Raw genomic sequence first — 26,634 nt, forward strand, 5'->3', positions numbered from 1 at the left:
ACAAAAAAAAAAGAGGTTAAGTGCAGAACAACGTACGAAAGAAGATGCTAAAAATCTTTTCCACCAAACAAAGCTGAGAAGCCCTGTTTTGTATTAGGCATTTCATTAAATTATTTGGAAAAGCCTGTAGAAGAGAATGTAAGTTCAATTTTTCAATGGCTTTCTTTTACATTCTATGCCACCTGTTAACAACATTCATACTGGTGTATTTCAAACAAAAACAAAACCAGAAAATCTGAGATTGAATTCTCTGCTGTTTCTTTTCCTTTCTTTTCTAAAAAAAAAAAAATGCTGAATAGGATCAGAATTACAGGAAAGTTTTTGAAAACACTTTATCAATGCAAAAACCATTTTCCCCAAATTAAATGCCATTTGCTCTGTTAGGAGAGGCATATGGCATTAACCCCACTGTAGCATGGACTAAAATGAGGACAAAAAATATTACTGGATGCTTCTAAAATATGTGCAGGAGTGAAATCCAACTTTAATCCCAAAAGACAATGTAAACGTGTAAAGAGACTATAAATTAAATGGCCAAGATACAATAATATACAACCACATCTATCCAGGATAATGCCTGAACATCAAACTGATGTGACAAGCAATAAATTGATAATGTTTAAGACCAGACACATTGCAATCCAGTGAGCCTTCCTCATTGGTCGAGACATTTTTAACACGCAATTTGCCACACACACAAAAATAGCCACTTGGCTAATCTATATAGATGATGAGGTAAACTAACCACACATAACTGCAAAATTGCTATGCACACCTGGGGCTCATGAATATAGAAGATGGTACTTTTGTAAAGGTGCCCAGGGCATCCTCCAGTTTTAGATGTCAGCTCTACCACCAGTCTTCTCTGACCCCACAATAATGCACCATTTAATATTCAAATTCAGTAAATATATCTTCTTTTTGGACCAACAGAAGCTTCTAGAAGACTCTCCAGTGCTCTCTCATGTTGAACAACTGGCAATAATTCAATCTTGATTAAATTTGGTGCCACAAGATGTGGTGGCGGCCTCTATCTTAGATGACTTTAGAGGGGAATTAGATCTCTTCATGGGGTAAGATGGGTCTGTCAATGGCTGTTGATCACAATGGCAAGGTGGAACTAGTAGTCCTTTGAATGCTAGTAGCTGGGGAGAAAAGTGGGGGGAGGGCTCTTGTGGACTTCTGTGAGGAAACTGGTTGGCCATTGTAAGAAACAGGATGCTGGACTTGATGGACCTGTGGATGCAACAGGACTCTTCTTAAAATATTTTATTTCTTCTAGTTGCCAGGCCGAGCAACCAGTTTTGACAGTCAAGGATCTTGCTCATCACCAAAACCACCACTTACACCCTAGCTTGAACAGTGGGTTCTTGATGACCAGCTTCACAACAAGCTCACCATCTCTATACGCTACAAAAGGTTTGGGTCTAGCTGGTGACCTGCAATCAGATTTTTGCATTTTGATCCATTGTATTTCTACTGCATAATAATACCATTAATTCTCATTCTTAACTTACCTTTCACTTGAATACTTGTTAAAGATGTCATGAAAAGACGTCATTTCTTTCTTTGTTTGAACAAGGCATTCAGAAGGACATAAGTATAGGTGGGTTTAAGGTCTTGAAAGCAACATAATGCTCATGATAGCACAAATTGTGTCAACATAAAGCTTTCTGTTGTACTTTCCTTTCTTGTGAACTCGCCTCTAAGTGGTGACAATTTTATATATTACATAGAGGCAAAAACAGGTTTGCCACTGGGTGAATCTTGTATTGGGAACTGCAGTCTATCACAGCTCCCTAATGAGTGTGCCAAACAGTCATACAGTATTTTTACATGTACACTAGTATTTCTTAAAATCCGCCCCCTTTCTGAATGTACTGTACATTCTGTGGTCCCAATACAGAGTGGGATTCAAAGAGCCTCCTCGAGGAAGTTCACATGAGCATCAGCACTTCCAAGAATCAGCAACCCCCCCCCCCACTGCAGTCTCCTTCCAATTGTGCTCAGGAAGCTGGGGTGCATACCAACACTGAATGGGGGTTGTATCCGATATAGTGCTAAAGTCACTTTGCGGTATATTTGTTCCACTGGTGAAATGTTTGGCAGGAAAGAAATGCAGTTGCACCAAAAAACTACATAAACAGGTTGCTGGTAACTTCTCTGTAAAATAGATTGTGCAATCTGTTGTGCAATGAGTTTCCTTGAGCTCAACAGATTCCTCTGTTGTGCAATGTGAAAACTCGCCCACCTGCTAGTGCATGAGCCCTTGCCCTAATACACAGAGAACATTGGCTGCAGCCCCTGTTCTCCATTGGGTTGTCCCTGTTTGCTGGGTTGAATCTGGGCCTGAGAGCCAGAAGAATGCCAGCCGTGCAACTGAGGTGCAGAGCTGCAAGGGAAGATTTAGTGTCGACAAGAGCTTTTCGCCTTCTCTCCCTTATGCAACCCAGCTGGAAAGGTTGGTCTGCCCCCCAGTTAGCCATTCAGCCAAGGAAAACAGGAGCTGCTTAGCCACGGATGGCCATCTGGCAAACCCCATCTGCTCCTGTGATTTCTCACACCCTTTCCCCAAAGTTTAAGAAATGCTGGTGTACGTCAAGATGTCTTATGTGTAAATGTGAAACAGAAATGTGTAAAGTAACTTGTGTTTGGGCCCAATGTGTGCTGTGTTATTAAATGCACCTTCGCATTTAAAGTGTGTAGGCTTGGGGGGGGGGGGCTTTTTAAAAAATGCAGCCCCAGAGGATGGATCTGATAAGTATTGGGATTGTAGCAACTGGGGAAGAGGAGTTCTATCTCTCTTCCCTACTGTGGTCCTGTCAAAGTTTATTTCTCTGGATCTGCTATTTGCATTAGGAAATTCCCAATAATTATCAGTCCAACAATCCCTGCTTGCTTTAACACACACACATACAAAGATGCATTAACCATCACACCAAGTTTGGCCTTTAATTTGACACTTTAGCCTCTAGGGCTTTGATATAGCTTTGCTCTGCTATATCAAAGGGGCAACTCTTTGACACTTTATTGTATTTCAGCTTAACTTCATTGATGTGATTGACCTGGAGGATTCATAATCAGATGTTTGGATGCAACAAGAGCTTAGCATAAGCATTTATGAAGCTACAGTGTGAATTCAGATCATTAGAAGTTGGGGCACACTGATGTTCAGGCAACCAGAAATGTAAAGCCTTCAAAGAGTAGCACATTTGGGAGGGGGGCGGGGAGAGAAAGAAAAGAAAAGAAAGTGGCCATCCATTCAGGAAGGCAAAAAGTCTTTCAAAATGGTACCAGGCTGCATCTTGTTCTGGGATGCAGATTCAGTGTTGTAAGTTGGAGGGCTAAAATCTGTTTTGCTTCAATGTAGCAGGAAGTCAGCAAGCCAAGCTTCGTTGTCTCCTAAATTTGAAATTAAAAAGTTGAAACTTGTGGAGCTCTGTTCTCCCGTGTTAGTTTATGATGGCTTAAAACATTCTTATGTTGACTGCTGACGGCATTCCACACAAGCACACCACTCATTGCAATAGATGTGTGGAAAGGTCAGCGTATCCTTATATTCAGGAGAACCATTGAAAGAAGCTCCAAAATTAAAACATTTGTGCAGCAGAAACTCACCAGAGCCTGCTGTTTGTGAAACCCTAAACTCTTGTGCCTCGCTTCAGGTGTGGTAGAGATTTATCTCCATGCAGGAAAAATGTCAGGCATGAAGCATCCCTCTTTCAGAGCTGGTCTTGCCATGAGATAGAAAGAAGCAGACAAGTGCAGAGCTTGATATAAAGGTGATTGATTGGTGTGAGGACTTCAGGTTGATTCTTCTTTCTGCAAATCAATTGCCTAAATTGATGTGGCCCTTTTGCTGATCACATTTATTTGCCAAATGTCCAATATAAAATCTATGTATGGGCTTCATTTAAAGATTCCATTATTTTCAAAACCAATCATGGTACAGTCAACTTGCAACTTATGCACATTTAACTTGGCTGAAAAAAATAAAAATTTAACCGGGGGCGAGGAACTATCACAATCCCACCCACCATTTGCATGCACATTGGGAGAGTATTTGGAGGTGCTGGGAGAGTGTGTTTTGACTATCCATGATTTTGGCTTTACGAGCTATCCCCAGAACATAACCCCTGCATAAGTTGCAAGTCAACTGTATACACAGTGGTTTGGATCCAGGCTGAAGCCCTATTTAGGCGTTAGAAGTGCCCATGTTTGAAGGGTACATGGTGGGGGAGTCCCTGGTTCCAATATCTGCTCTAAGCCTTTGTGCATTTCCAAGGGATATTCCAAATACATTCAGCAATACATGTTTAGATATTTCTCTGCAGTTGTGACCCTGGATTATGCAGAACCTGAAACTGCCGGGATGATTTTAAGCATGTTTTCATCTCCTTTAGACCTTCATGCATAATGCACAGAGGTTAGGAGTGATGGTGACATTGGGGGCAGGACCAACATGCGCAGCCTTGCTTCCCAAGCACCCACCCACCCCCACCCCCAATGTTCTTTGAACACAAAAAGTGACAATGCCTGAATGGGGCTTAAGTTAGTCACACTTCAGTCCCAACAACATGAAATCAAATGTGGAGCATTAGTCATGACTAATCAATAGGACTGAGATCAACAGGACTCCAGATCCTACCCATAGTATGCACAGTTGCACCTTGGATATGTCTGTTATCACTTTAATAAACCAAATTGGCTTTTTTTAAAAGGACATTTGGGTGTTTAAAGTTATACTCTACTGGTGGATATGATTGATAACTAATGGTGGTGGTGGGCAATTCTGTAGAGCAGGAGTGAGGAATTTGTGGTGCACTTCTTGGACTCCCATAGATCCCTGGTGTATGGGGCCCTAGCCCATTATGGCTAGGGCTGATGGGAGTTCCCTATCCCTGCTGCAGTGGTAGCAAATGATTGAGGTCCTCCTTCCTTGTCTACCCCAACTGTTTCATAAAGTAGGCCGCAAGTAAACCTGCCCTCCTGTTCTGCTGTTGCTGCTTCCCTCTCTCCCTCTTTCTATCCCTCTTCCCCACTTTTAATTTTAGGACAGGAAGTAACACAACTTTGATTGCTTTAGGCAGCATTCACAGGTCATGTGAAGGACAGGCTAAAATAAAGATGGAGGGAAACAAGGTGGTTTGGTATCATCTCCTTTTGCCGCCATCTCTCCTGTTTCTATCACATGGAGGGGGAAGAACAGGTGGATAACAGTTGCTTCAAAACTACCACACATAGACTTTCCAACCAGTAGCAGTAACCCAGATATTATCTAGGGTTTTCTTCAATATCCTCTTCCATTTTTAAAAAATGGGTACTTGTCACAAGTTAATGTTTATGGTACTGAACAACTGTAAGCTACTTGTGCGTCACCTTATGGAGACGTACCTCAAACTATCAACTTTATGGTCACAGAAATCTGTATGTGTAGATTGACGCTTACAGAATTCTTGTGATGTACTCTTTGAATATGTCCTTTTTACTTGCCATCATCACAAATACTTTCCAAATGCTGTTTGTTTTCACAAGCATCTGCATACTATCTACATAGCTTTTTTCAGAGCTATTCTCATTTTTCTCTTCACATACTCTCAGTAACAAGAGGGCCTTTCTGCTCTTTCTGCTATGTTTTTGGTGATGAAATACTGTAAGATTGAATTTCAATATACTTTGCACTGTTTTACGCCTACTATCCAAAAACAAAAACCCTATCAAGTTCATGAACAAATGTAGCATTAGTGTTCTGTAAGGAACATATACTTTTTATTGTTTCGTCGGTTTCTACTGCTATGGCATAGCTTTTGTTGTAACTTGGAATAGATTTCAAGGGCCATTGTTTTATATAAATTATTACCATTATTATTAGGTTGCATCTGTCAAAGTCATCACTTTAGCAATAGGATTTCTGCCTGCACAACAATAATCCCTACCCCTGTGTGATTCCCATGCCCCCCCCAATCTGCTCTGGAGGGCTGGGGCTACACCCAGAACAGATCTAGGTGGGAGGAAGAAGGAGTTCCATTCAGGTGGAAGTCCTTGCATAAATGGGGCAACTTCATGGGATACAACCTACTGTTGCTGTTATTTTTATCCAACACCAAAGGAAAAATATTTAGTTGTGCCCTTCTCCTCAGTGTTGTCCATGTAATGATGCAATCCTATGCACACTTGATTGGGTGTTAGTCTCATTGAACTCAGTGAGCCCCAGTTCAGATGTATGCCCACCCAACAGTCAGTTTGCATGTTGAAGGGGTGGGCAGCTGGGCACCTATCCCATCCTCACTCTTGTAGAATGGCCCGAATTGCAATCTCTCTCTACCAAAATAAAATAAAAAATGGTAGTGGTAGAATTGGCTCTATCAGATGGGCCATCCTGGATACGGAATGCCTGCACCTCATGTTATTTTTTATATGTGGTGGATGGTTCACATCTGCTTCTCAGCCATGCAAATGGATCAGCGTGTAGGTTAGGTGTTTAAAAGCCAGCCTCTGTAAAGAGGAATAGGAATCAGCTGCACAAAGTTCCATGGGCATGAGCCAAATAGGGGTCTTAGGCACATGACAAGAATGCAGCCTACATGTCTGATTCATTAGCTCAGGCCTGTGTGTGAGGACTCCAATGCTCATGCTTAGATGAGTGAACTGGAGATACACAGATGTTTCCACGGCACATTCGGGTCTGATAGCACTGAGCTCGGAGCAGTGGCGTAGCGTGGGTTGTCAGCACCCGGGGCAAGGCAAGTAATTTGCGCCCCCTAACCCGTGGATTTGCGCCCCCTAACCCGGGGATTTGCGCCCCCTAACCCGTGGATTTGCCCTAACCCCCAGATGTTGCACCCGGTGCGGCCGGCCCCCCCTGCACCCCCCACGCTACGCCACTGGCTCGGAGTGCTAATGAGAGCCGCACAAGCTTTGGATTAGGATTTATGGATACAACCCTGGGCATGACATAAACTCATTGAATTAATGGGACCGAAGGCAAGATTGTATCCCAGGTTTTCTCCAGTGTGGAATCAAACACTGGGCTCATGTACCCTGACCTGTAATATATACAGACCTAGCAAAGAGGATCTATGTGTATAGGTCCCAGTATTCATTACAGGTTATACACACTGAGAGGGAGACTGGACAGTGCCAAGGCTGATTCCTGCACCTAACCATGCAGTTGGTCCATATGCCTAAGCTGATTGAGTCAGCATTTCCAGACACCTTAATTAATGTGCATAGGATTGCAACCTGTGCTACTAATAGTGGTTTGCATTCCTTTGTGACAGCTGTGACTTGCATGCTTCTCTAAAACAGTGACGCTGCTTTGTTGGTACCAACTCAAGCTGGAGACATCATTTTTTAGAAGTGATGTTCCTCTTGGTGTGCGCATTCCATCATGCATCACCAACAAGTCTCGAAGAATTTTGTATTGTTTCAAAAGCCTGCACAACCTGTTTGAGCAGAGGTAAAAATGGGACAAAATAAATATTACCCCACTGGGAGTAACTCATCTCCCAAACTAATTATGATCCAATTAAGAAGACTAGTTATCTGTCTTTAGCCATAAAGGCTTAAATCCTTTTCACCCAGTTTTGGGACTAAAATGTCAGCTGCCAGTCAACTGCTATTCATTTACCAGTGATGTTTTTTCAGTAATGCAAGTATGGGTATTAAAAAAAAAATCAGTCTTTGGGCTCAGTCCTAACTGCTCATCTGGTCATAGCATGTGCATAGAATCTTTGCAGGACACATAAATTCTTCCCAAGCTGAAAACTATGACTAAATTAACATTAATTTCTCATTTTTGAAATCATGAACATGCTGACTATAGAGAGGAGCAAACAAATCCAATAGAATTTCTGGTTTCTCTTTCTTTACGTTTTGTTGGGTGACCCACATGTGAACTTCTTTTCGGCTATATTGCAAGCGGACAGGTGAATAATTGAAAAAAAAAGTTTTTCATCAGATTATTTTAGGGAGCAGTTGCATTTTGAAAAGTACACATAGATATTTTCAAGAACATACGTTTGTATTTGCACTGAAGAAGTAGAGTTCAGATATGCTTTGCTGAATATCAAGGCATTATTACCAATATGGAAAGCAGGGATCTGTGAAGGTTGACCCAGGATTCAGCCAGAATGGGTTGAGGCAGGCCTGCGTCAGACTGGGTCCACCTAGAGTAGGCTTCCTCAAACTCGGCCCTCCAGATATTCTGAGACTACAATTCCCATCATCCCTGGCCACTGGTCCTGCTAGCTAGGGATCATGGGAGTTGTAGGCCAAAAACATCTGGAGGGCCGAGTTTGAGGAAGCCTGACCTAGAGTGATCTGGGGCTTTCAAAATGGGGAGGGAATCAGACAGTGAGAAGGGGGTGGGAGAGAAAATGTGTGTGTTCTACACAGAAAGAGAGTTTGATTACAGTTCAGAAATGTGTTTGGCACTGCTGAAGACTAGGCTAGGGGGTATATAGCCTAGACTGAGTATTTTAGGTAAATGTTTAGGCAGTGCCCACATGTTTCTCCTCCTGCTGAGACAAGACAATCATTCTTAGTGTGAATTGAGGCTTTTGCATATATACATTCTTGTGTGAATCGTACAGATGTGCATTTGTCCCCCCAACCTATTGGGAGGTCCAATCTGGTGTTTTGGAATAGCTGACCTGACTGGGATACATGGGCTGAACTGATTGGGAGGGTCTTGCACACATCATGTAACCAGGGAGCAGGAGATAGAGGAGGAGATTTGTGCCTCATACTCCCTGCCTCCTGTATGCTTAATAAGGTCTATTTGGGAGCGGGCAGGGGGGGACAGACAGCTAGATTCCCCCCCCCCTCCATTATCTATATATTTTTCCACTTGGCTGAGAAAAGTTGTTGTAGAAGAATTCAACTGATCAGATTCTGAGATAAGGGCAGGGAAATTCAAAAGCCTCTTCACTGATCAATAGCCAAACTGCACCTGATTTTTATTTCGTTTTGTTTTTTAAAAAAAGACAGAACGCAAATGCTGTAATATGGAATAATGGTTTCAACACAGCACAAAATACTCCATTCCGTTTTGCTTTTGAAAAAATACTACACTTTTGAATGATAGCATAGAGGTTTTAATACTTTGCATGCCCTCAGGTCCTGGTTGTGGGCTTCACAGAGGCGTCTTGCTGTCCACTGGAAATGCAATGCTGGACCAGATAAGCCTTTGGCCTGATCCAGCAGAACTCTTCTTACGTTCTTAAGACCAACAGTATTTCCTATATGTAGAATCTATAATATTGCTTTTAAATCATGACTTTCAAAGTCTGTTTGCTGCTGTGCTTTCTCTATTTGCAGTAACTGTTCTTGTGCTAAATCAGAACAACTTTTTTTTCTTAAAAAAAAGAAAAAAGTATATAGTAATAGATTACTTGACATTTCTTTCTATGTATGCAGCAAAAATGAATGTGTGCCGAGTGGCCAAATTATGGGCATTTATGGGGGGGAGTGTTCAGTGTAACAGTTTGTTGTGTTAATTAAGCTGTTCAAACAGCACTATGTGTTGGATCACTGCAAGAACTTGACAGTACGAGCCAAGGCGACATCACATTAAAATTTACTAGCATGAACTGGGAAGTGTCTCTTGTAAATGTATTTAATGTTGATATGTTCAGATTATAAGCACTGGTCCCTATGCAGCACTCATTCATCTAATGGAGCTTTGAGATATTCTGCTCTGTAAAGCACCATTGAAGTGAAAGGGGCTTGCTAAAAAAAAAATTGCCGCTAATGCTTAATTTCATCTTGAATGCTAGACATCCCTTTGAATGGAGGGAGCTCATCTGTATGCTCATTAGAATGTTCATGTGAATCAGACACCTCCATGGAGATGAATGGGAAGAGAGCTCTGTGGCAGAACTACATTGAGGGCAGCAAAAAGAAAACATGGATCTGGGAGTTCGAAATGTTGCTTCTCCATTCCAAGGTGGTGAGATGAGGATGGGCAATGAAGTGGAGAAGCAATAGGCTGGAGAGGATAGCTCCTGCTTCTCCTACCCAACCAATGCTTTTCTCCTTCTACCAGCTGCTTTTCCCAATTGAAACCCTTGTTGGGAGAAAAGCAGGTCAGAGCAACTTAGGAACACAGGAGGATAGGAAGCTTCCATATACCAAGTGGTCCATTAGCTCAGTCTTCTCTTTACTTACTGTCAAGGCTCTTTTCCAGCTCTACCTAGAGATGCCTGGGAGTGAATCTGGGAACTATTGCATTAGAAGCATGAGCTATGGTCCCTCTGGAAACAACATAGGGAGCTGACTTAGAGCGCATTGCCCAACCAGCTCAATATTGCCACTCACTGTCTGACAGTGACTTTCCACAGTGTCCAGCAGAGGTCTTGCCTGTCATTGGTTAACTAGAGATGCCAGGGATTGGACCAGAGAAAATTTGCACGCAAAGCACTTGCTCTGCCAATTGCTGAGCTCACATAGCAGGCAGAGCCATAATTAAACACCCTCTTGAAATATATCCCCATTGTTCTATGCTTAGGGAGGCTGCAAACTCATCCATCCCAAAAGAAAAATGAACCATCAAAAGAGAGGATAAAATAAGGTTCAGATTTGCCTAAATTGTGTTAGGAATCGATTCGGATTTTGAGATAATCACTATAATTTAAATTAGAAGTTGGGTTGAAGAGAAAGCTGCTTTGGATAGGCTTGCCTGGAAAAGCCATTTTAAAGTACAGTTAAATGAGAATTGAAAGAAAGGTATGCAATATGTTTCACCATAGTGGGGGGATAACAGATCAGGTGATTGTTCAGTCAGCTGTCCGGGTGTGAACTATTGAGGGGCTCTTCAAGGTTCACCCTTCTGATGGTTATCTTCAACCCTTCAAACAGAGGACTGTCTTCTGACAGCCTTTCAAAGAGCAGGCTGTACTATGTAAAACACAGCCCATGGCCACCCTATTTGCAATGGAGAACTGGGGTTCCCCAGCCTACGTTTGCTGCTTTCAGTATAGTACCACCTTGCATGGGCACAGGCATTCACAAACCTGAAACAATTTTTCCAGATGAAATGTGTGCTTATAATCTTCACCAAGTTTGTATTTCTTCACATATCTCGTGTAACTCAAGCAAGCCATCAACAAGAAGCGTTTGCCTTGTTGCCCAAAATGGTGATCGAAATAACTAGATCAGAGCTTTCCAAACCTTTCATGTTGGTGGCACACTTTTTAAACATGCGTCATTTCGCATCAAAGTAATTCAGGTTTTACTAGCGAAATAGAGTTGGGACGATAACACAACACTACACACCTACGCACTGCAGCCAACACACAGTTTGGAAAGCTCTGAACTCGATTGTCACAGCATAGCCAGAATTCAGATGTGATGTATTCTTTCGAAAAATTGTTTCCTTCTGTAATGGACCGTTGTTTGCATGAAAGGTTGTGAGAGCGTCTGTCTTTACCAGCCCGCTTGCACTTGAAATGTCTATATATTTATATGGGAAATGAAGAAACAAAGTTTACTTTTGATAACAAATAAGAATGAAATTATTTCTCAGTTTAAAATGTATACAAATTCTGCTATTTTCTTCTTCTAAAAATTTTTGCTGCACTTTGTCCACCTCACACTTCTGTGCCAGTAGGAATTGATGTAGGCTACAGGGCATAGCACCGAGAAACCCTCAGGGTCTCTTCCAACTCCACAATTCTGCGATTCCACATCAGCAAGGCTACCCACTCTCAGCTATCAAGCTATCCAACATACTCACAAAGGCTTTTCTTCCATTTATCACAATGGAAGTACTGAGGTTCTCAATTCTCCAAAAACACAACCTCCAAGGGCTTTACCATCCTCAGAGCATTTCTTGCTTACACTACTGGGTTGGTCAGAAAATTTCTGGTCTGGGGAGAAGGATGAAATTTCCTGCAGACAATCTACACCATGGGTAGGCAAACTAAGGCTCGGGGCCCGGATCTGGCCCAATTGCCTTCTAAATCCGGCCCGCGGACGGTCCGGGAATGACGGTCCTTTTATTTAAAATGCATCTCTGGATTATTTGTGGGGCATAGGAATTCGTTCATTCCCCCCCCCCAAAAAAAAGTATAGTCCGGCCCCCCACAAGGTCTGAGGGACAGTGGACCGGCTCACTGCTGAAAAATTTTGCTGACTCCTGATCTACGCCTTGCCCTGCCCTTTCATTCTGTTGTGTTGTTGTTGCTTTTTTGGAGGGGGGGTTAGGATCAGAACAAAAATGAGTACAGGCACCTCCCCATTTTTTGCAGTTGGCATATGTGTGATTGCTGACATGCACAGTTTTTTGGCACTGCAACGGACTGGGGCAGGGCAGACAGACTGATGGACATTCCGCTGGCATGCACGGTGCCTTGGAACAAACCCCAAGTAGACAGGGAGTTGTCTGTATTTTAAATATACTGGCTCTCCATTAGGAATGAGGAATAGAGGCACTGATTGCCACATTCCCCCAATTTATAATATACTTGCAAGGTGTTAATCATGTGACAGATAAGAGCCCTAGCTTATCTGAGGGTGCTTCCAGATTACCTGTTTATTGAGAATGTCCCTTGACTTGTTTTAAGGGAGATTAGATTACATGGGCTGTTCAATGAGCTTTCGTTCTGATTTGTTTGCAATGGCATTGCATTAGAGCAAATGCTATCCCACAATTTCCAGGGTATTTCCCTGGCAATTTCCTTATCACAAGCAATCTGATCAACTAGAATTGTGCAACCTGGACATGTCAGCATGTGGTTGAATCCCACTAATAATAATAATAATATACCCTGCCCATCTGGCTGGGTTTCCCCAGCTACTCTGGGCGGCTCCCAACCGAATATTAAAAACACAATACAGCATTAAATATTAAAAACTTCTCTAAACCCAAAAACAGTGACAGCCTGGAAGCATCCAAAATCTTAATCATGAATGCAACAAAAAAATCTATACGCTCTTCATAACTGATGGGCACTCTGTATATTTTGTGCTTGCGTAGCTATATAAAAAATTCCAGGAGCACAAAATACCCTGGGAAAAGTCAGCCTCCTAAAAGATGAACTGGCAATGACTGGTCAATTTAGGTGACATCTTTCTTCATGTTACTCCTCTTATTTCTTCCTCCTTCTCTGCGCCCAGATCTATTATTCTTTTCTACCAAGAGTTGGAGACATCAAGTGTTAGGGACAATGGTTGTCAAAAGATGAGGGATTTGCCTGCCATCCCATTTTGCAGGCTGCAAGATTCTCCAGGGACATTGTGTTCAGTTTCTCTCTGTACATGGAGTTCACAAACTCTGTCATATACCCCTTTAGAAAAATCATAACCACCTCAATGCTCTTTAGAGTCCAGCCAAATAGATTACAGCTCTATGCTGTCATAACAGAAGTTCATCGCCCTCAGGCTACCAAGTATGGAGTCAACAGGTTTGCTTAGCAATCTGCCTTTGTAAGGTTGGTTAGAGGTCCAAACAGGACACTGATAATCACTCCATTTCTCCTCCTTTATAATATTGTATTCAGGGAATCTACTCCATGGAAATGAGGTGGACAGAGTCTGGCTTTTGATATATATTTTATTCATCAGAGACTATTTTAGCTTTTACCACAGATATATATATATATAGAACAGACATGCTTATTTTTTAAACAAAGTGATTATAAGGATTAACTGTCCGAAATGGGACGGTGGGGGGACTCATGCAGGGATAGCTAGCTGCTGGAAATCTTGAAAGCAAAAACTGTAATAGTGCACTTTTTAAAATAAGTTTTTTTTAAAAAAATACATAAAGTTGGTGTGCTACCTACAGCCTGGTGCAATGCCCACTATAGACTTCTATCCACACGGTTAATAGATAAGATGCTCCCAATGGATTCACAAGACTGGCCTTTCCCAACCTGGTACCCTCTAGGTGTGGTGGGATTTCCATCATCCCTGCCCAGTGGCCATGCTGACTGAGAATGACAGGAATTGTAGACCAAAACACCTAGAGAGCAGCAGGTTTCAGTAGGCTGTGCTAGGCTTCTGAATCTCCATTTTCCTTCCACCACTAAAGTCAATGGACACCATTTCTAGATATATACTTATGGAACTGCCACGTGTGTTCTCTGGCCTAATGGAAGCTCCTGCGGGGGAAGAAAAATGTAGCACACTTCAATCTGGAATCTAGGGTGCATGCATATGGACACAAACATAGCCCATAAAACCTTGCTTTACGGGATAATAGTCCTGTCCCAATAGAGGATACTGGGTTTGCCTATGCTACAAATGTGCTGAATTGTGCATCATTCCGGCATGCCTCCCACGTAATCCTATTTTATTACAATGGAGCTAAGGCAAGGCTAGGAGCAGCCACTATTCCTACGAGCAGTTTTGCCAATTAACTTTGGTATATGCATCAGTTTATCAGGCTCTGAGCAGCCCAAACTCAACTCAACTGAACTGCCTATCTGTGTGGAATAATCTAAGTCACAGGGCCAGGTCAATGTAGCCTATGAAGGACGAATTTGTTCTTCAAACCATCTGCCTAGTCTTTGCTATTTGATGTTGGCTGAATGGGATCTTTTCTGGTACCCTTTATGCAGTGTTAATTCTGTGACTTTTTCAAGGCAGTTTGTGGTTTGGTACTTAGCCATTGTTCATGTTGGCATCTTTGGCTTCTGCATTTGATAGACAGAATTTTTTAAAGCACACTTCTCCCACCTCCCAACCCATGTTCCTGGCTTTTTGTATGCGCTATAAACCGCCGTTTGTGGAAACTTGAGAGTATATAATTGTTATTAATGATATAGTAACTGTATTTTTGCACTAGCCTTTAAGAGATGTACAACATGTTTCTGTATTTTTACAACATATCACCTAGAATGTGTGAAAAATCTATTTGTCAACTGAGAGAGAGAGAACTCAAACTATGTAATGACAACACCTCAAATATACGTTAACAAGTGTACAGTTTGTGATAATTTTATATCTTAAAAAAACAATAAACATTTGATATAATTTTATTCTATTTGTTTCATATGTATTTTGAAGAAGAAATAAAGTAATCTAAAATTACCTACTTTGCATTTCTTGAAGTCATTCATGATGGCATGTTTGCTTTTGTGTCAATACAGAGATAACAAATACAGAATTTGGCTATCAAAGACCAGCCACTGAAATCTAGAAATTAGGTAAAACACAGATATTAGTATATTAATAAGAATTAATTCATAACTCTAAAGGTCCTGAAACCAAGAATAATAAAATTGCAAATCTCATTAGAAGGCAACATAAACAATCTACCATTTTTCCACTCTTCGTTTTTCCACATTTCCACATTTAAAAAATGCAAAGTTAAGTCCTCATGAAAATTCAATGGAGCTTGTGCATAGAACTTCAACTTAAATTTCAGAGGGTACTTATTTCCCCTGACCTTTCTTGAGTCATCACAGATCAAACATCACAGATAGAACATTAATATGACCTCCCACCACCTCAAACACAAGGAAATGACCAGTGGGAATCAATTCACACACTCATCAGGTGGTATACATGCATTTCTGTTCAAGCCCCAAGAACAGTATAGTGGTTCATGACTTTCAGCTCTATTAATATTCTTTACTAGTGTTGAATGTAACCACAGCCTAGCATGCATTTCCTAGTATGAGCAAGCTTGGGGCTGCGGATTGTGTCTGTGTTAAAAGCGCACTTACTGTTCCACCTTTGCAAACGTGTGCAAATGGTTTTGTCTTAAAACAGGTGACACAAGACACCAGAATGGATTTTGCAACATACGGAATACTGCAAACCCAAAACACTGTTTAATTACTGCATTTATATCATCTTCCTGCTAAAGCACTCAAGCTGGGTTTATAGTTTATAAAACAGGGGTTGGAAATCTTTTCAGCCCAAGAGCCACTTTCCTTCCTGGGAAACCTTTCAGGGGCCACATGAATGGGTACATTGACCGTTGCTGGAGGCAGCGCTCAAGGGGGAGGAGTCAAAGGGCAGTTGGGTCCAGCCAGGCCAGTGGAGGGGGTTTGGCACTGTCCCGCCTCTTCCCTGCCCCCCGCAATGCAGCCAAGTAAAATGACTACTGATTTACTGCTATTTACTCTTCTGCTGCCAAACAGCCTATGAAATGTTGCAAACAGAAAGCATTCATAATTCGGATGTGATTTGTTTGAACTTAAAATAAATTGCCCCATGCTGTGCTCATTGGATTCCTAAATGGAGAGGCCTGATTTATTGATTTGGATCTCTACTCTAATCATGTTTCTTATCTCCAGTGACATCAAAATTCATCTGCTCCTACCAAACTGTCCACTTAAGAAACAAAATGCAATTTACCTTGGAGGCCTGTTGTGGGAATTCATGCTTGCAGTGGAGAAACTGATTATTTAAATTCACTGCCAAAGATTTGGGTGCAACTGCTGCTTTGGCTCTTTCCAGGAGAACAAGGACACAGTGCCCATTGGGACAGGGCTGGCGTATAGAGATGAAACAAAATACACCCATTTTGTCCTTCGCACATTACAAAATGTACAAATGTACACAAGTGAAAGTGCAGGCAACCAAACAAAATACAGCCATACCTTGGATCCTGAATGCCTTGCAAGTCGAAAGTTTTGGCTCCCAAATGCCGCAAACCCAGAAGTGAGTGTTCCAGTTTGTGAATGCTCTTTGGAACCCAAACGTCTGACGTGGCTTACACGGCTTCCAATTGGCTGCAGGAGCTTCCTGCAGCCAATCGGAAGCTATGGCTTGGTTTCAAAACATTTTTGATGTCAAACAGACTTCCGGAATGGATTCCATTTGACTTCCAAGGTACCACTGTATGGGCAATTGATAAGAAAACAGCACAAGAATTCTCACCTCCACAAAGGAACCCCCACCACTTCTTCCAGCTAGATATTGAGCCCCAGTCAACTTGCAGTATAGCTGAGCCAGTGTAAGTTTGCAACAGTCTTCACCAACCAGGCAACCTCCAGAAGTTCTCCAGATGTTCCAATCCCCACCATCCCTGATAGTTGGGCATAGTTTCTGAGGCTGATGGGAGTTGAGGTCCAGCAACCTGCACCAGGACCATGGGCTGAAGGGCAGGTAACATATGGCAATAATAGTAACAGCAACAGCAACAGCAACAGCAACAGCAGCAAGAAGACATCCAGTTGGCTATGGCTTGTCCATAATACTGGAACATAGGAAGCTGTCTTCCACCATTTTATCATGCAAGATATATATAAATTTAATAATAGCAAGTCAGACCACTGACCCATCTTGCTCAGTATTTATACAGAGCCTGGCAGGGGCTCTCCAGGGATTCAGACAGGAGTCTTTCTGGAGATACCACGGATGGATCCTGAGACTAAACCTAGGACCTTTTGCACATGAAGCACGTGCTCTACCACTGATCTGAACTACTTCTATCAAGAGTTTTGCTCTGTGTTCAAAATAATAATAATATAATAATTTATTATTTATACCCTGCCCATCTGGCTGGGTTTCCCCAGCCACTCTGGGCAGCTTCCGACAGAATATTAAAATACAATAACCTATTAAACATTAAAAGCTTCCCTTCAGATGTCTTCTAAAAGTCTAGTAGTTGTTTTTCTCTTTGACATCTGGTGGGAGGATGTTCCACAGGGCGGGCACCACTACTGGGAAGGCCCTCTGCCTGGTTCCCGGTAACTTGGCTTCTCGCAGTGAGGGAATCGCCAGAAGACCCTCGGCGCTGGACCTCAGTGTCCGGGCAGAATGATGGGGGTGGAGACGCTCCTTCAGACCAAGGCCGTTTAGGGCTTTAAAACATGGTGTAGTGGTTAGTATGTTGGACTAGGAGCTGGACTAGGAGCTGGAAGACCAGTGTTCTGAGCCCCACACAGTCACTGGGTGGTGACCTCAGATCTGTCCCCATCCCTCAGCCTAACCTACCTGATGGCGTTGTCAAGAAATTAAGCAGGATTCAAGCACATGAGCACTCTTGCCTCCTGCGGTTTCCAGCAATTTGTATTTTGAAGCATTGCTGCCACAGAACATGGAGGCAGAGCATAGCCATCATGGCTGGTAGCTATTTATAGCCTTGTCCTCCATGAATTTGGCTAATCCTCTTTTAAAGGCATCCAGATTGGCCACCACTCCCTCTTGTTTAACTATGTGCTCTGTGAAGGAGTACCGGTACTCTGTTTTAAATTTTCCAACATATATGTATGCAATAATACAAATCTAAATGTATAGATAATCTTTCAACAAAACAACAACAAAACAAACTGGCTTATAAGTATAAAACCAAATTTACTAGAATAATAGCTAGAATAGAGACGGACTTGTAACCTTTCAAACAACAAACATACTAAGGTGTCATGTGCAAGACAAAGCCTGGAGATACTGTAGACATAGAGTAGATAAATGTACAACTGTATCTTAACTTAGTTACATGTGCAGTAAACTAGTTGCAATACCAGTTATGGCAACAGCCCACACTAAGTTTGTTTTTTGTTTAAAAACTTGTTCTGGAAGAGCCTGGTCTCCATTCCAGCTGTGACTGCTGCTGATCCACTCCTTCCCAATTATACTAAAAGCTGGTGCCCATCTGCAAGCTTGTCATCACTCGCTGACTTGTTAATACCAGTGATGACTTGTATGCATGAACGAGGTATTAGAGGTGAATTAACCTTTCCCAATGTCAACCCACAGAAAAGAATTTTCGGTGGAGGCAGCTCACGCACGTGACTGAAGGTAAGCAAAGACGGAAAGAGCCAGTAATGAGAAGTTACATAAATAAAGGAGTGGTGTGCCTCCCTTGTCTCATTAATGCCAGAAGTGAAGCCAAGGGATGGGAGGCAGAACAGACAAAAGCAGTGTCGACCCTACCATTAAACAGAATGAGACAGTTGCCTCAGGCAGCAGATAGTGACAGTCCTCTTTGCTGGAGGAGAAATGTGTGTGTGCCATACAGCCTCCCTTTAGCTTCCTAAACTGTTGCCCTCAGGCGAGGTGGCAGACACTGGCCCATTGCCGGCGTTAAAAACGGAGAGAGGGCGCCATCTTGTCCACCCCAGGCAGCAAAATGTCTCAAACAAAAGGGAGTTCTTCTTCACAAAGTGCTTAGTTAACCTGTGGAATTCACTGCGACAAGGTAGCCTAACCAACTTTAAAAGGGGATTAATCAATGTGGAGAATAAGGCTATCAATGGCTGCTGTCAGTGAGGGCAATATGCCAACTCCAAAATGGGAGACAGTGTGTTTCTGAATGGCCAGTTGCTGGAGAACAACAGTGGCAGACGAGAACAGATCCCTTAATTTTTGCTCATGGTCTTTCCAGAGGCAGAAAGTTGGCCTCTGTGGCTAATAGGATGCTGTGCTAGAGAGGTCTTTGGCCTGACCTAGCAGGGATCTTTTTATATTCATTAGTGTAACCCGGTCCAAAATATTTCCAAAAGGGAAACCAGGGGTAAAATTCAGGGCATGAGCCCAGCCTGCCTAGCTATTCTTGCATTGGGTTGTCAGTAGTTAACCTTTTACTTGAGATAGATTAGCGGGAACTTATTTTAATCAAAACAGCATATATATAATATTTATGTCACCCATTAAAAAGACTACTGGTGGTTCTGGATTTCCTCAGATTCGTCACAGAATCATAGAGTTGGAAGGGACCACTAGGGTCATCTAGTCCAAACCCCTGCAATGCAGGAATCTTTTGCCCAATTTGGGGCTCAAACCCATGGCCCTGAGACTGAAAGTTGTATATTTGTTTAGCTCACTTCTTGGCCTGGGGTGCTCAACACTGAATGATAGCCCATGGGTAGCAAGGAGAGTCATGGCTTCATCTAATGCAGGGGTCAGCAAACTTTTTCAGCAGGAAGCCAGTCCACTGTCCCTCAGACCTTGTGGGGGGCTGGACTATATTTTTTTGGGGGGGGATGAACAAATTCATATGCCCCACAAATAACCCAGAGATGCATTTTAAATAAAAAGACACATTCTACTCATGTAAAAACATGCTGATTCCCAGACCGTCCACGGGCCGGATTTAGAAGGCGATTGGGCCGGATCCGGCCCCCAGACCTTAGTTTGCCTACCCATGATCTAATGTGTTGGGTGCCTAATATCATCTGTGGAGGGCCACCTAGTTCCTGAGCACCAATTCCACCTCTGCATGAAACTGCCGCAGAGGAAGGTTAGGCAGGCAAGCATGAATGAATATCCATATTTGAAATAATTCAAAATTTGACACACTCCTGCACTCACAGCCATCTCCCATCCAAGCGATTGATCAGACCTTCCAGCAGTTTTGCTTCAGCAACACCTCAGTGTCAGATGGCTCCCGGACCAGCCTCTGAACCTCTACAAAATTGTGACAGTTGTTTTGTCAGAAGAGGGCTCAAAACCCTGTATTGGGCTATGTTTTCTTGGGAGATTTCCTGTCCTGCTCCAGACAGTAATCAGTCCTTTGAAATACAACCTCTGATCTTCTCAAATCTCACTCACGTCAGTGGGCATTACAAATGACTGCTAAGTTCCTGGCAATGGCAGTCCTGCCAAGGAGTTTTCCTCATGAAAAATGGTCTGATGCCTCCAGAGTAAGGAGCAAGCTGAAGAAGTCTTAAAACGGAAAAGGAAAGCAACTGGGCTCAGACCTCGCTAGAAGGAAGGTTATGTTCTCATAACAAGCCAAAGTTCAATTTGTTTCTTAAATTTCCCCCGCAAAGGTCAGCAAAGGTTTCTATGGAGAGCATCTTCAAAGCGTTCTGCTGGGTTGTTGAAAGAAAGCCGTCTCCCATGGGAAGCTATAACTAGCCCAATCACTAGAAGGGAAATGAGCCTATCACTTCATCAATGCAAAAGCTCTCAGAGTGGGAGCTGATAGCAAGTTAAATAACATCTCTGACCGTGTATCAGTTGCAGCCAATAAGGCCTAAAATAATGTCTCCTGGCTTTGCAGTACCTAGTGTTTCAGAATTCAATTAGTCACCAGCAGTATGTGATTCCTCTTGTGATTCACTAGCAAAAAGCTTGCTAAGGCCAATATAAATCAGAATGCCCCAGGGTGGGAGCACGAAAGTGCAGCTAGATTTTCAGCAGCTGCTTTGCCCAGGGAGAAGGAAATTCGATGAGTTTTGTCATCCATCTTCTGCAGCGGTGCTTGGAAACAGCAGCAGTCAGAGTCATTCACCATTGCTTCAAAAATCTGTGACCCTTTTAGATTCTCATTCTCTCTCTCTCTCTCTCTCTCTCTCTCTCTCTTTCTCTCTCTCTCTCTTTCCCTCTTTCCTTCTCTCAGTGGTCCTAGAATATGGAAAGAAGCATTATTCAAAAAGAGTAAGTGGTTATTTGAAAGAAGTTACAGAAAGTAATATCTGCTTCCAAACAATATGGAGCTACATCTTCAGTTGCATTTGGTGTCTGTTCAGAACCCAGGGGAAAAGCTTTGAAGTTTCACAGCTGATGATAGTTTGTGGTGTTCAGAAAGGTCATTCCCTCCGTTTCCCCATGCTTTGGGAGCTTCTTTCAGTTCCTGCCAGGTAGGGATGGGGGAGAAACTGTATTCAGTTTGCATCTGCAGGTGAACCTACCTAATCTGCATTTCCCAAAATAATATGCAAGCCTGACACAGCCAAAATTCAAAATTCACACTTCTTAGAATAGCTCTCCAACCATGTAAGCCAAGTAATGCATACAAAATTTTTTTTGCATATTCTTGGGTAACGTTAGTGGAAATAACATACGCAAATAACGTTAGGAAAAGTTGTTTTGCAATTATGTGTATATTCAGAGAATATTCACACTAAAATGCTGATGAATTTTCATGATACATTATATATATTATAGACAGACAGACAGACTGCAAGTCCTGGAAGGCCTTTTCCACCTGGCCTGGGAGTGCGAAGCCCTGATTGACTCCAACTACAAAAGCTGAGCTGCTGAATAGACTCTTGGGTATTGTTTAAGGGGTGGGGGCTGTTGGGAGTGGTGCTATTTCTGTTGTTAATATTTTGTATCTTTATTTTAGAATTTATTATGATTTATGTGGAAACTGATTTGGTTGAGTACTTTTTGATGTAAGATTTATTGTTTATTACGTTTATTAATTGCATGTTATTTTTGTAATTGTATAATTTTCTTCATGTTGTAAGCCACCTTGAGCCTGGTTTTAACTATGCAAAAGGCAGCATACAAATAAAATTATGCATGCATGTATATTTGGAGAACTGAATTTAAGTTTGGAAAAATCAAACAAAGGTTTGAACATCCCTACTGCTACCCACCCCACCCCACACAAAAATGCCCCCCTTCACTCTTCCCTCTTACTCTTCAGTAAGCAATGCTTTGAGAATCACATCAAAATGATGCTTGAGACCTGCATGGCATGTGAAACTCTCTGGTTCCTTTCTCCACCTATTTGCATGATGACTAATATCCCTTTGCCCATCACATGAGCAATTATCAAGCCAGTTATTGTAATTATTTCCTGGGATGTGCGCTGTAAAATGTGCTTGCCTTGAAACTATTTGTTAAACAACACAGACTGTGGAGCAGGAAGTGGGGGGAGGGGGTTCCCTTTAGGTTCTGTTGTTCTTTCCTGGCAGTTTAATTGCACCACTGTCAGATGGATCACAGTTAACATCACTCCTCTCTCATCCATGCTGTCTGACTGTCTTTCCATTTAATATCCACATTTGCAAAGTATTAAAAAGCAAGCAACGATAAGTGATTAAACGGTGAGGACTTGAAATCACAAGGACTGTGTTGAAGGAAAGGGAGGGAGGAAACTGGGAGATACAATGGGCGATAAACACAGAAGTTGTTGGAAACTAATATGTTGATTGGCATGCACTAAAATTAAGAAGATTTCGCTTTTAAAAGAGTGGGCAAACAAATCTCAACTCTGAAATGAGCTTGCAGCTCCAGTTCAATTAGGAGAAATGAAATGGGTGAAGGGCAACACCCTTAGCCATCAAAAACCTTCCTCCGTTTTTCAACCAAGCGCCCTTTGCTTGTGCTAAGCAAACTTTGAGTTTCAGCACACACACCTTTTCTACCCCCATAATCTCAACTGTAATATACATGGTGCAACAGACAAGCTGTTGTCTTCCTGCAAGTTTTGCCTCTTTCCTGTTTTCCAGTCTGGCCTGTGACTCCACTCCCACCCCATCTCTTACACCATCAAGGTCAGTAGAGCCCTAACCTTGTGGGGACACCTTGGTTCTCTCCAATAGGCTACAGGTTGGCACATTGCAAACACGCCAGTAGGATTGCCAGATAGGCCCTGCTGGTGAGTTTGCACCACGCTGACCTCTCCACTGCCTTGCCTCTCCCCTTCTTCCTCCCAGGTAGCAACAGCAACCCGCATTCTGTGAAGCTAGCACAGAGGCTCCACTGAATCCAACAAGCTGCTTCTTCTTAATAGTTTAATGTGGGGTCTTTGGGGAGGGAGAGTATTCATAACATTTTTTTATCCTGACTTCTTTTCTTTTTTTCAGAGGGAGTACTTTGCCATGCTGAATTGTCCTGTGCCTCTTGTTTGATTGTTTGTTTGTTCATTCTTGTTGTTTTCCAGTCCAAAGTGTGGTTTGCTCATAGTTAACAAGGTCATGTGAGGATTCTTCCAGAGGCTCAGATTTACACTTGGGTGCACCATTGAGTCAAGAAATCAATGGGAAAGCAGCGAAATTTCATAAAGCTCTCCTTAATGCTGCAGGAGCTGTTCTCATAAACTCTAGGAGGAATAAACAGTAAAAGCAGGAGCTATAAATTTGGTTGCCTTCCCAAAGGTTTTGGTGTCATCCAGTGCTTCATCTGTGTGTGGACTTCTAGTTGAAAAGAGGTTGATGATTTCAAAAGATGGCTTGTTTTTTAAAATTCTTCTGATAGTATGGCTATGCCTCCAGGGCCTCCTCCTTTAGAGCTGATTTTGGGTTTATGTTTAGATCATGAAAGACAATTTTTAAAAGTACATCTTGCTTTTAAACACAAAGACCATCTCTACCATAGGGATCTAGCCTATAGCAACTGTATAAAAAATGGAAACCTGAACACAAAATCAAAGACGCTATTGAGACAAACAATTCTTTAATGCACCTGACTAATAAATGCATATTTTTCCAGCTTCTTGCTGCTTAGTTTTTTATTGCTTTGGAGAACAGAGACATGCATGTCCACAAAGTCCTTTTTCCCCTTGACATTCATTTCTATTAGCTATTCCCCTGAAGAAGAGAAATTTGCTCAAAATGCATTGGGAACTCTGGAATTGCTTTCATAAATCTTTGTACACCCCATAGGAGTCTGCTGTTAGCTTTGGCAAAGCCTAGTAGAATTGCAGTGATGTTTATTTTTCAGCTTTTCTGGATTGCCTTAATACCAAAAGTATCCAACACAGACCAGTCTCTCTTGTTCTCTGGTAACGTGAAAGAATCACCAAGTTATTTTTGCTCTTTTTACCACGAGTGAAGCCATCCATAGCTTGCCACACTTTACAAGTGACCCACGGTTGATTTCACATGTTGTATTACTTACATCATAATTGCAATTACCAAATGAATAACATTGCTGCGTGCACTTTAAGCGGCAAGAGACCCAGGGTTCAGTTTCCTTGGAATGAAGATCAATGGAGACTGTGATGTCTTTAGGATATATAGTTTTATTTACACATTTATATAGCCTGGGCATAAAAAGGAGTCACTCACAGCATTAACACCCCAATAGATCTTGCTTCCCTCTTAGGTTTCCAGAAAATTCCCAAGTCATAGCTTTGGGTCCAGACAGAACAGTCAGGCCTCCAGCTTCCAACATTAGTCCACACTCACACAGAGAATTCTGGCTATTGTTCTTCTCCCTAAGATGATGCAACATTCAGCCAGATATGGAGGATGGGGAGAAATATAGTTTGTTAAGAGTGCTGAGAATTGTAGCTCTGGTTTTAAGCAGAGGAATCCTTTTGGACTGAAAGCACTGGAGGAAGCACTTTGAATCCCAACTGCTTCCTCCAGTACCTTGGTTGCACTGGGCAATGCTAATCAACTGATTGGCCCTTTCCAAGCATGGCTCCATGTCAGAACCAATCAGAAGCTCCCTTTAAGCTCCTGCTTGTTCTTTTCTAGCAGCGTTCAACCCTTATAGCCCAGACATCTCATACAGGGTCTGGTTCAAGTATTAATTTGCAAGGGCTTAACAATTTGGGAATGGCTTTGAGGGCCAAACTGGGACCTATGCTGAGCCCAGTTGGGCTAGCATGGCCTAGAATATCCCAATCCTGCTGTAATGGATGATCACTGTCTTCCGAATAACTCAGCAATGCTCAGTAATTGCAATATAACTTCCTTAGAGCTTCTCACAGAAACTGTATTCTCTATTTTCAGGAAGAAGTAGAAGAAGGAGAAGAAGAAGATGATGATGATGATTTGTACCCCACCCCACTCTGGGCAGTTTCCAGCATATACAAAAACATAATAAAACATTAAACATTAAAAACTCCACTATACAGTAGTACCTCGGGTTAAGTACTTAATTCGTTCCAGAGGTCCGTACTTAACCTGAAACTGTTCTTAACCTGAAGCACCACTTTAGCTAATGGGGCCTTCTGCTGCCACCGCACCGCCAGAGCACGATTTCTGTTCTCATCCTGAAGCAAAGTCCTTAACCCGAGGTAATATTTCTGGGTTAACGGAGTCTGTAACCTGAAGCGTATGTAACCTGAGGTACCACTGTACAGAACTGCCTTCAGATATCTTCTAAAGGTTGTATAGTTATTTATCTCCTTGACATCTGATTGGAGGGCATTCCACAGTGCAGGTGCCACTGCCAAGAAGGCCCTCTGCCTGGTTCCCTGTAACCTCGCAGTGTGGGAACCACCAGAAGGCCTTCAGCGCTGGACCTCAGTGTCTGGGCTAAACAATGGGGTGGAGATGCTTCCTTCTATTGCCGCTTGTTGTATATAATCAAGCCTACACTTTTAATGTTGAGAATTAATGTCTAGAAGAGGCCTCTTTGCTCTTCTGCATCCAATGCCAGCAGCTAATAAAACCAAGCAATGGGTGGAATCACAGACGATCACTGTTACCGAAGATGGGGATGAAAAGCTGGTATGTACATGCCTTGTTTAAAAAATAATACCCACATGTGCCAAGCTCCTTCTCCCCCCTGCCACCCTAGAGGTTCCTCTTGTTTTCCTGGAGTAGCTTTAACTATAGGAGGGCTAGAAGCAAAATCTATCAAGTTTATACTTCCCCCGCTAATGTCTGTCTGTCTCTCTCAGCTCTTTCTGCTCATGAAATTGACAATGACATTACAAGCTTTGACATTTTCCTGACCACAAGAAAGACAGCTGCAATAAAAAATACCAATAACTGGTAAACATCAATCAGAAAGATGGAGCACTGAGATTTCAAATTATAGATATTTATATAATTTGAGATATAACAAAATGCTGCAGTGGGGGAAGGTTGCACCTAAGCAGAAGAACATCTGCTTTGCATGCAGAAGCGGCTGGTATCAATCCCTGGCACCTCCAGGTAAGGCTGGGCGATAACTTAGTCTGAAACCCCAGAGATTCACTGCCAGCCATTGCAATCAATACTGAGCTTGGATGGACCAATTATCTGACTCAGTGTGAGGCAGCTTCCTATGCTGTTCAGGATTTTGCCCACTCCATTCTGTTCCCCACTCCTCAGATTC

The 26,634-nt window shown here is 42.4% G+C and overlaps 1 protein-coding gene across 1 annotated transcript in view; it reads left to right on the forward strand.

Moving 5' to 3' along the window:
* SYT10 (synaptotagmin 10) overlaps positions 1–15,036 on the forward strand; it is a 49,023-nt gene extending 33,987 nt beyond the window's left edge. Inside the window, exon 7 of the mRNA XM_077935082.1 lies at positions 1,283–15,036. Within this exon, the coding sequence (XP_077791208.1) occupies positions 1,283–1,354 (72 nt within the window). The 3' untranslated portion in view covers positions 1,355–15,036. The remainder of the gene's footprint in view (positions 1–1,282) is intronic.
* Positions 15,037–26,634: the final 11,598 nt, after the last annotated feature.

The sequence above is a fragment of the Podarcis muralis genome, chromosome 10 (genome assembly GCF_964188315.1).
Source record: "Podarcis muralis chromosome 10, rPodMur119.hap1.1, whole genome shotgun sequence".
Taxonomy (NCBI): Eukaryota; Metazoa; Chordata; class Lepidosauria; order Squamata; family Lacertidae; genus Podarcis; species Podarcis muralis.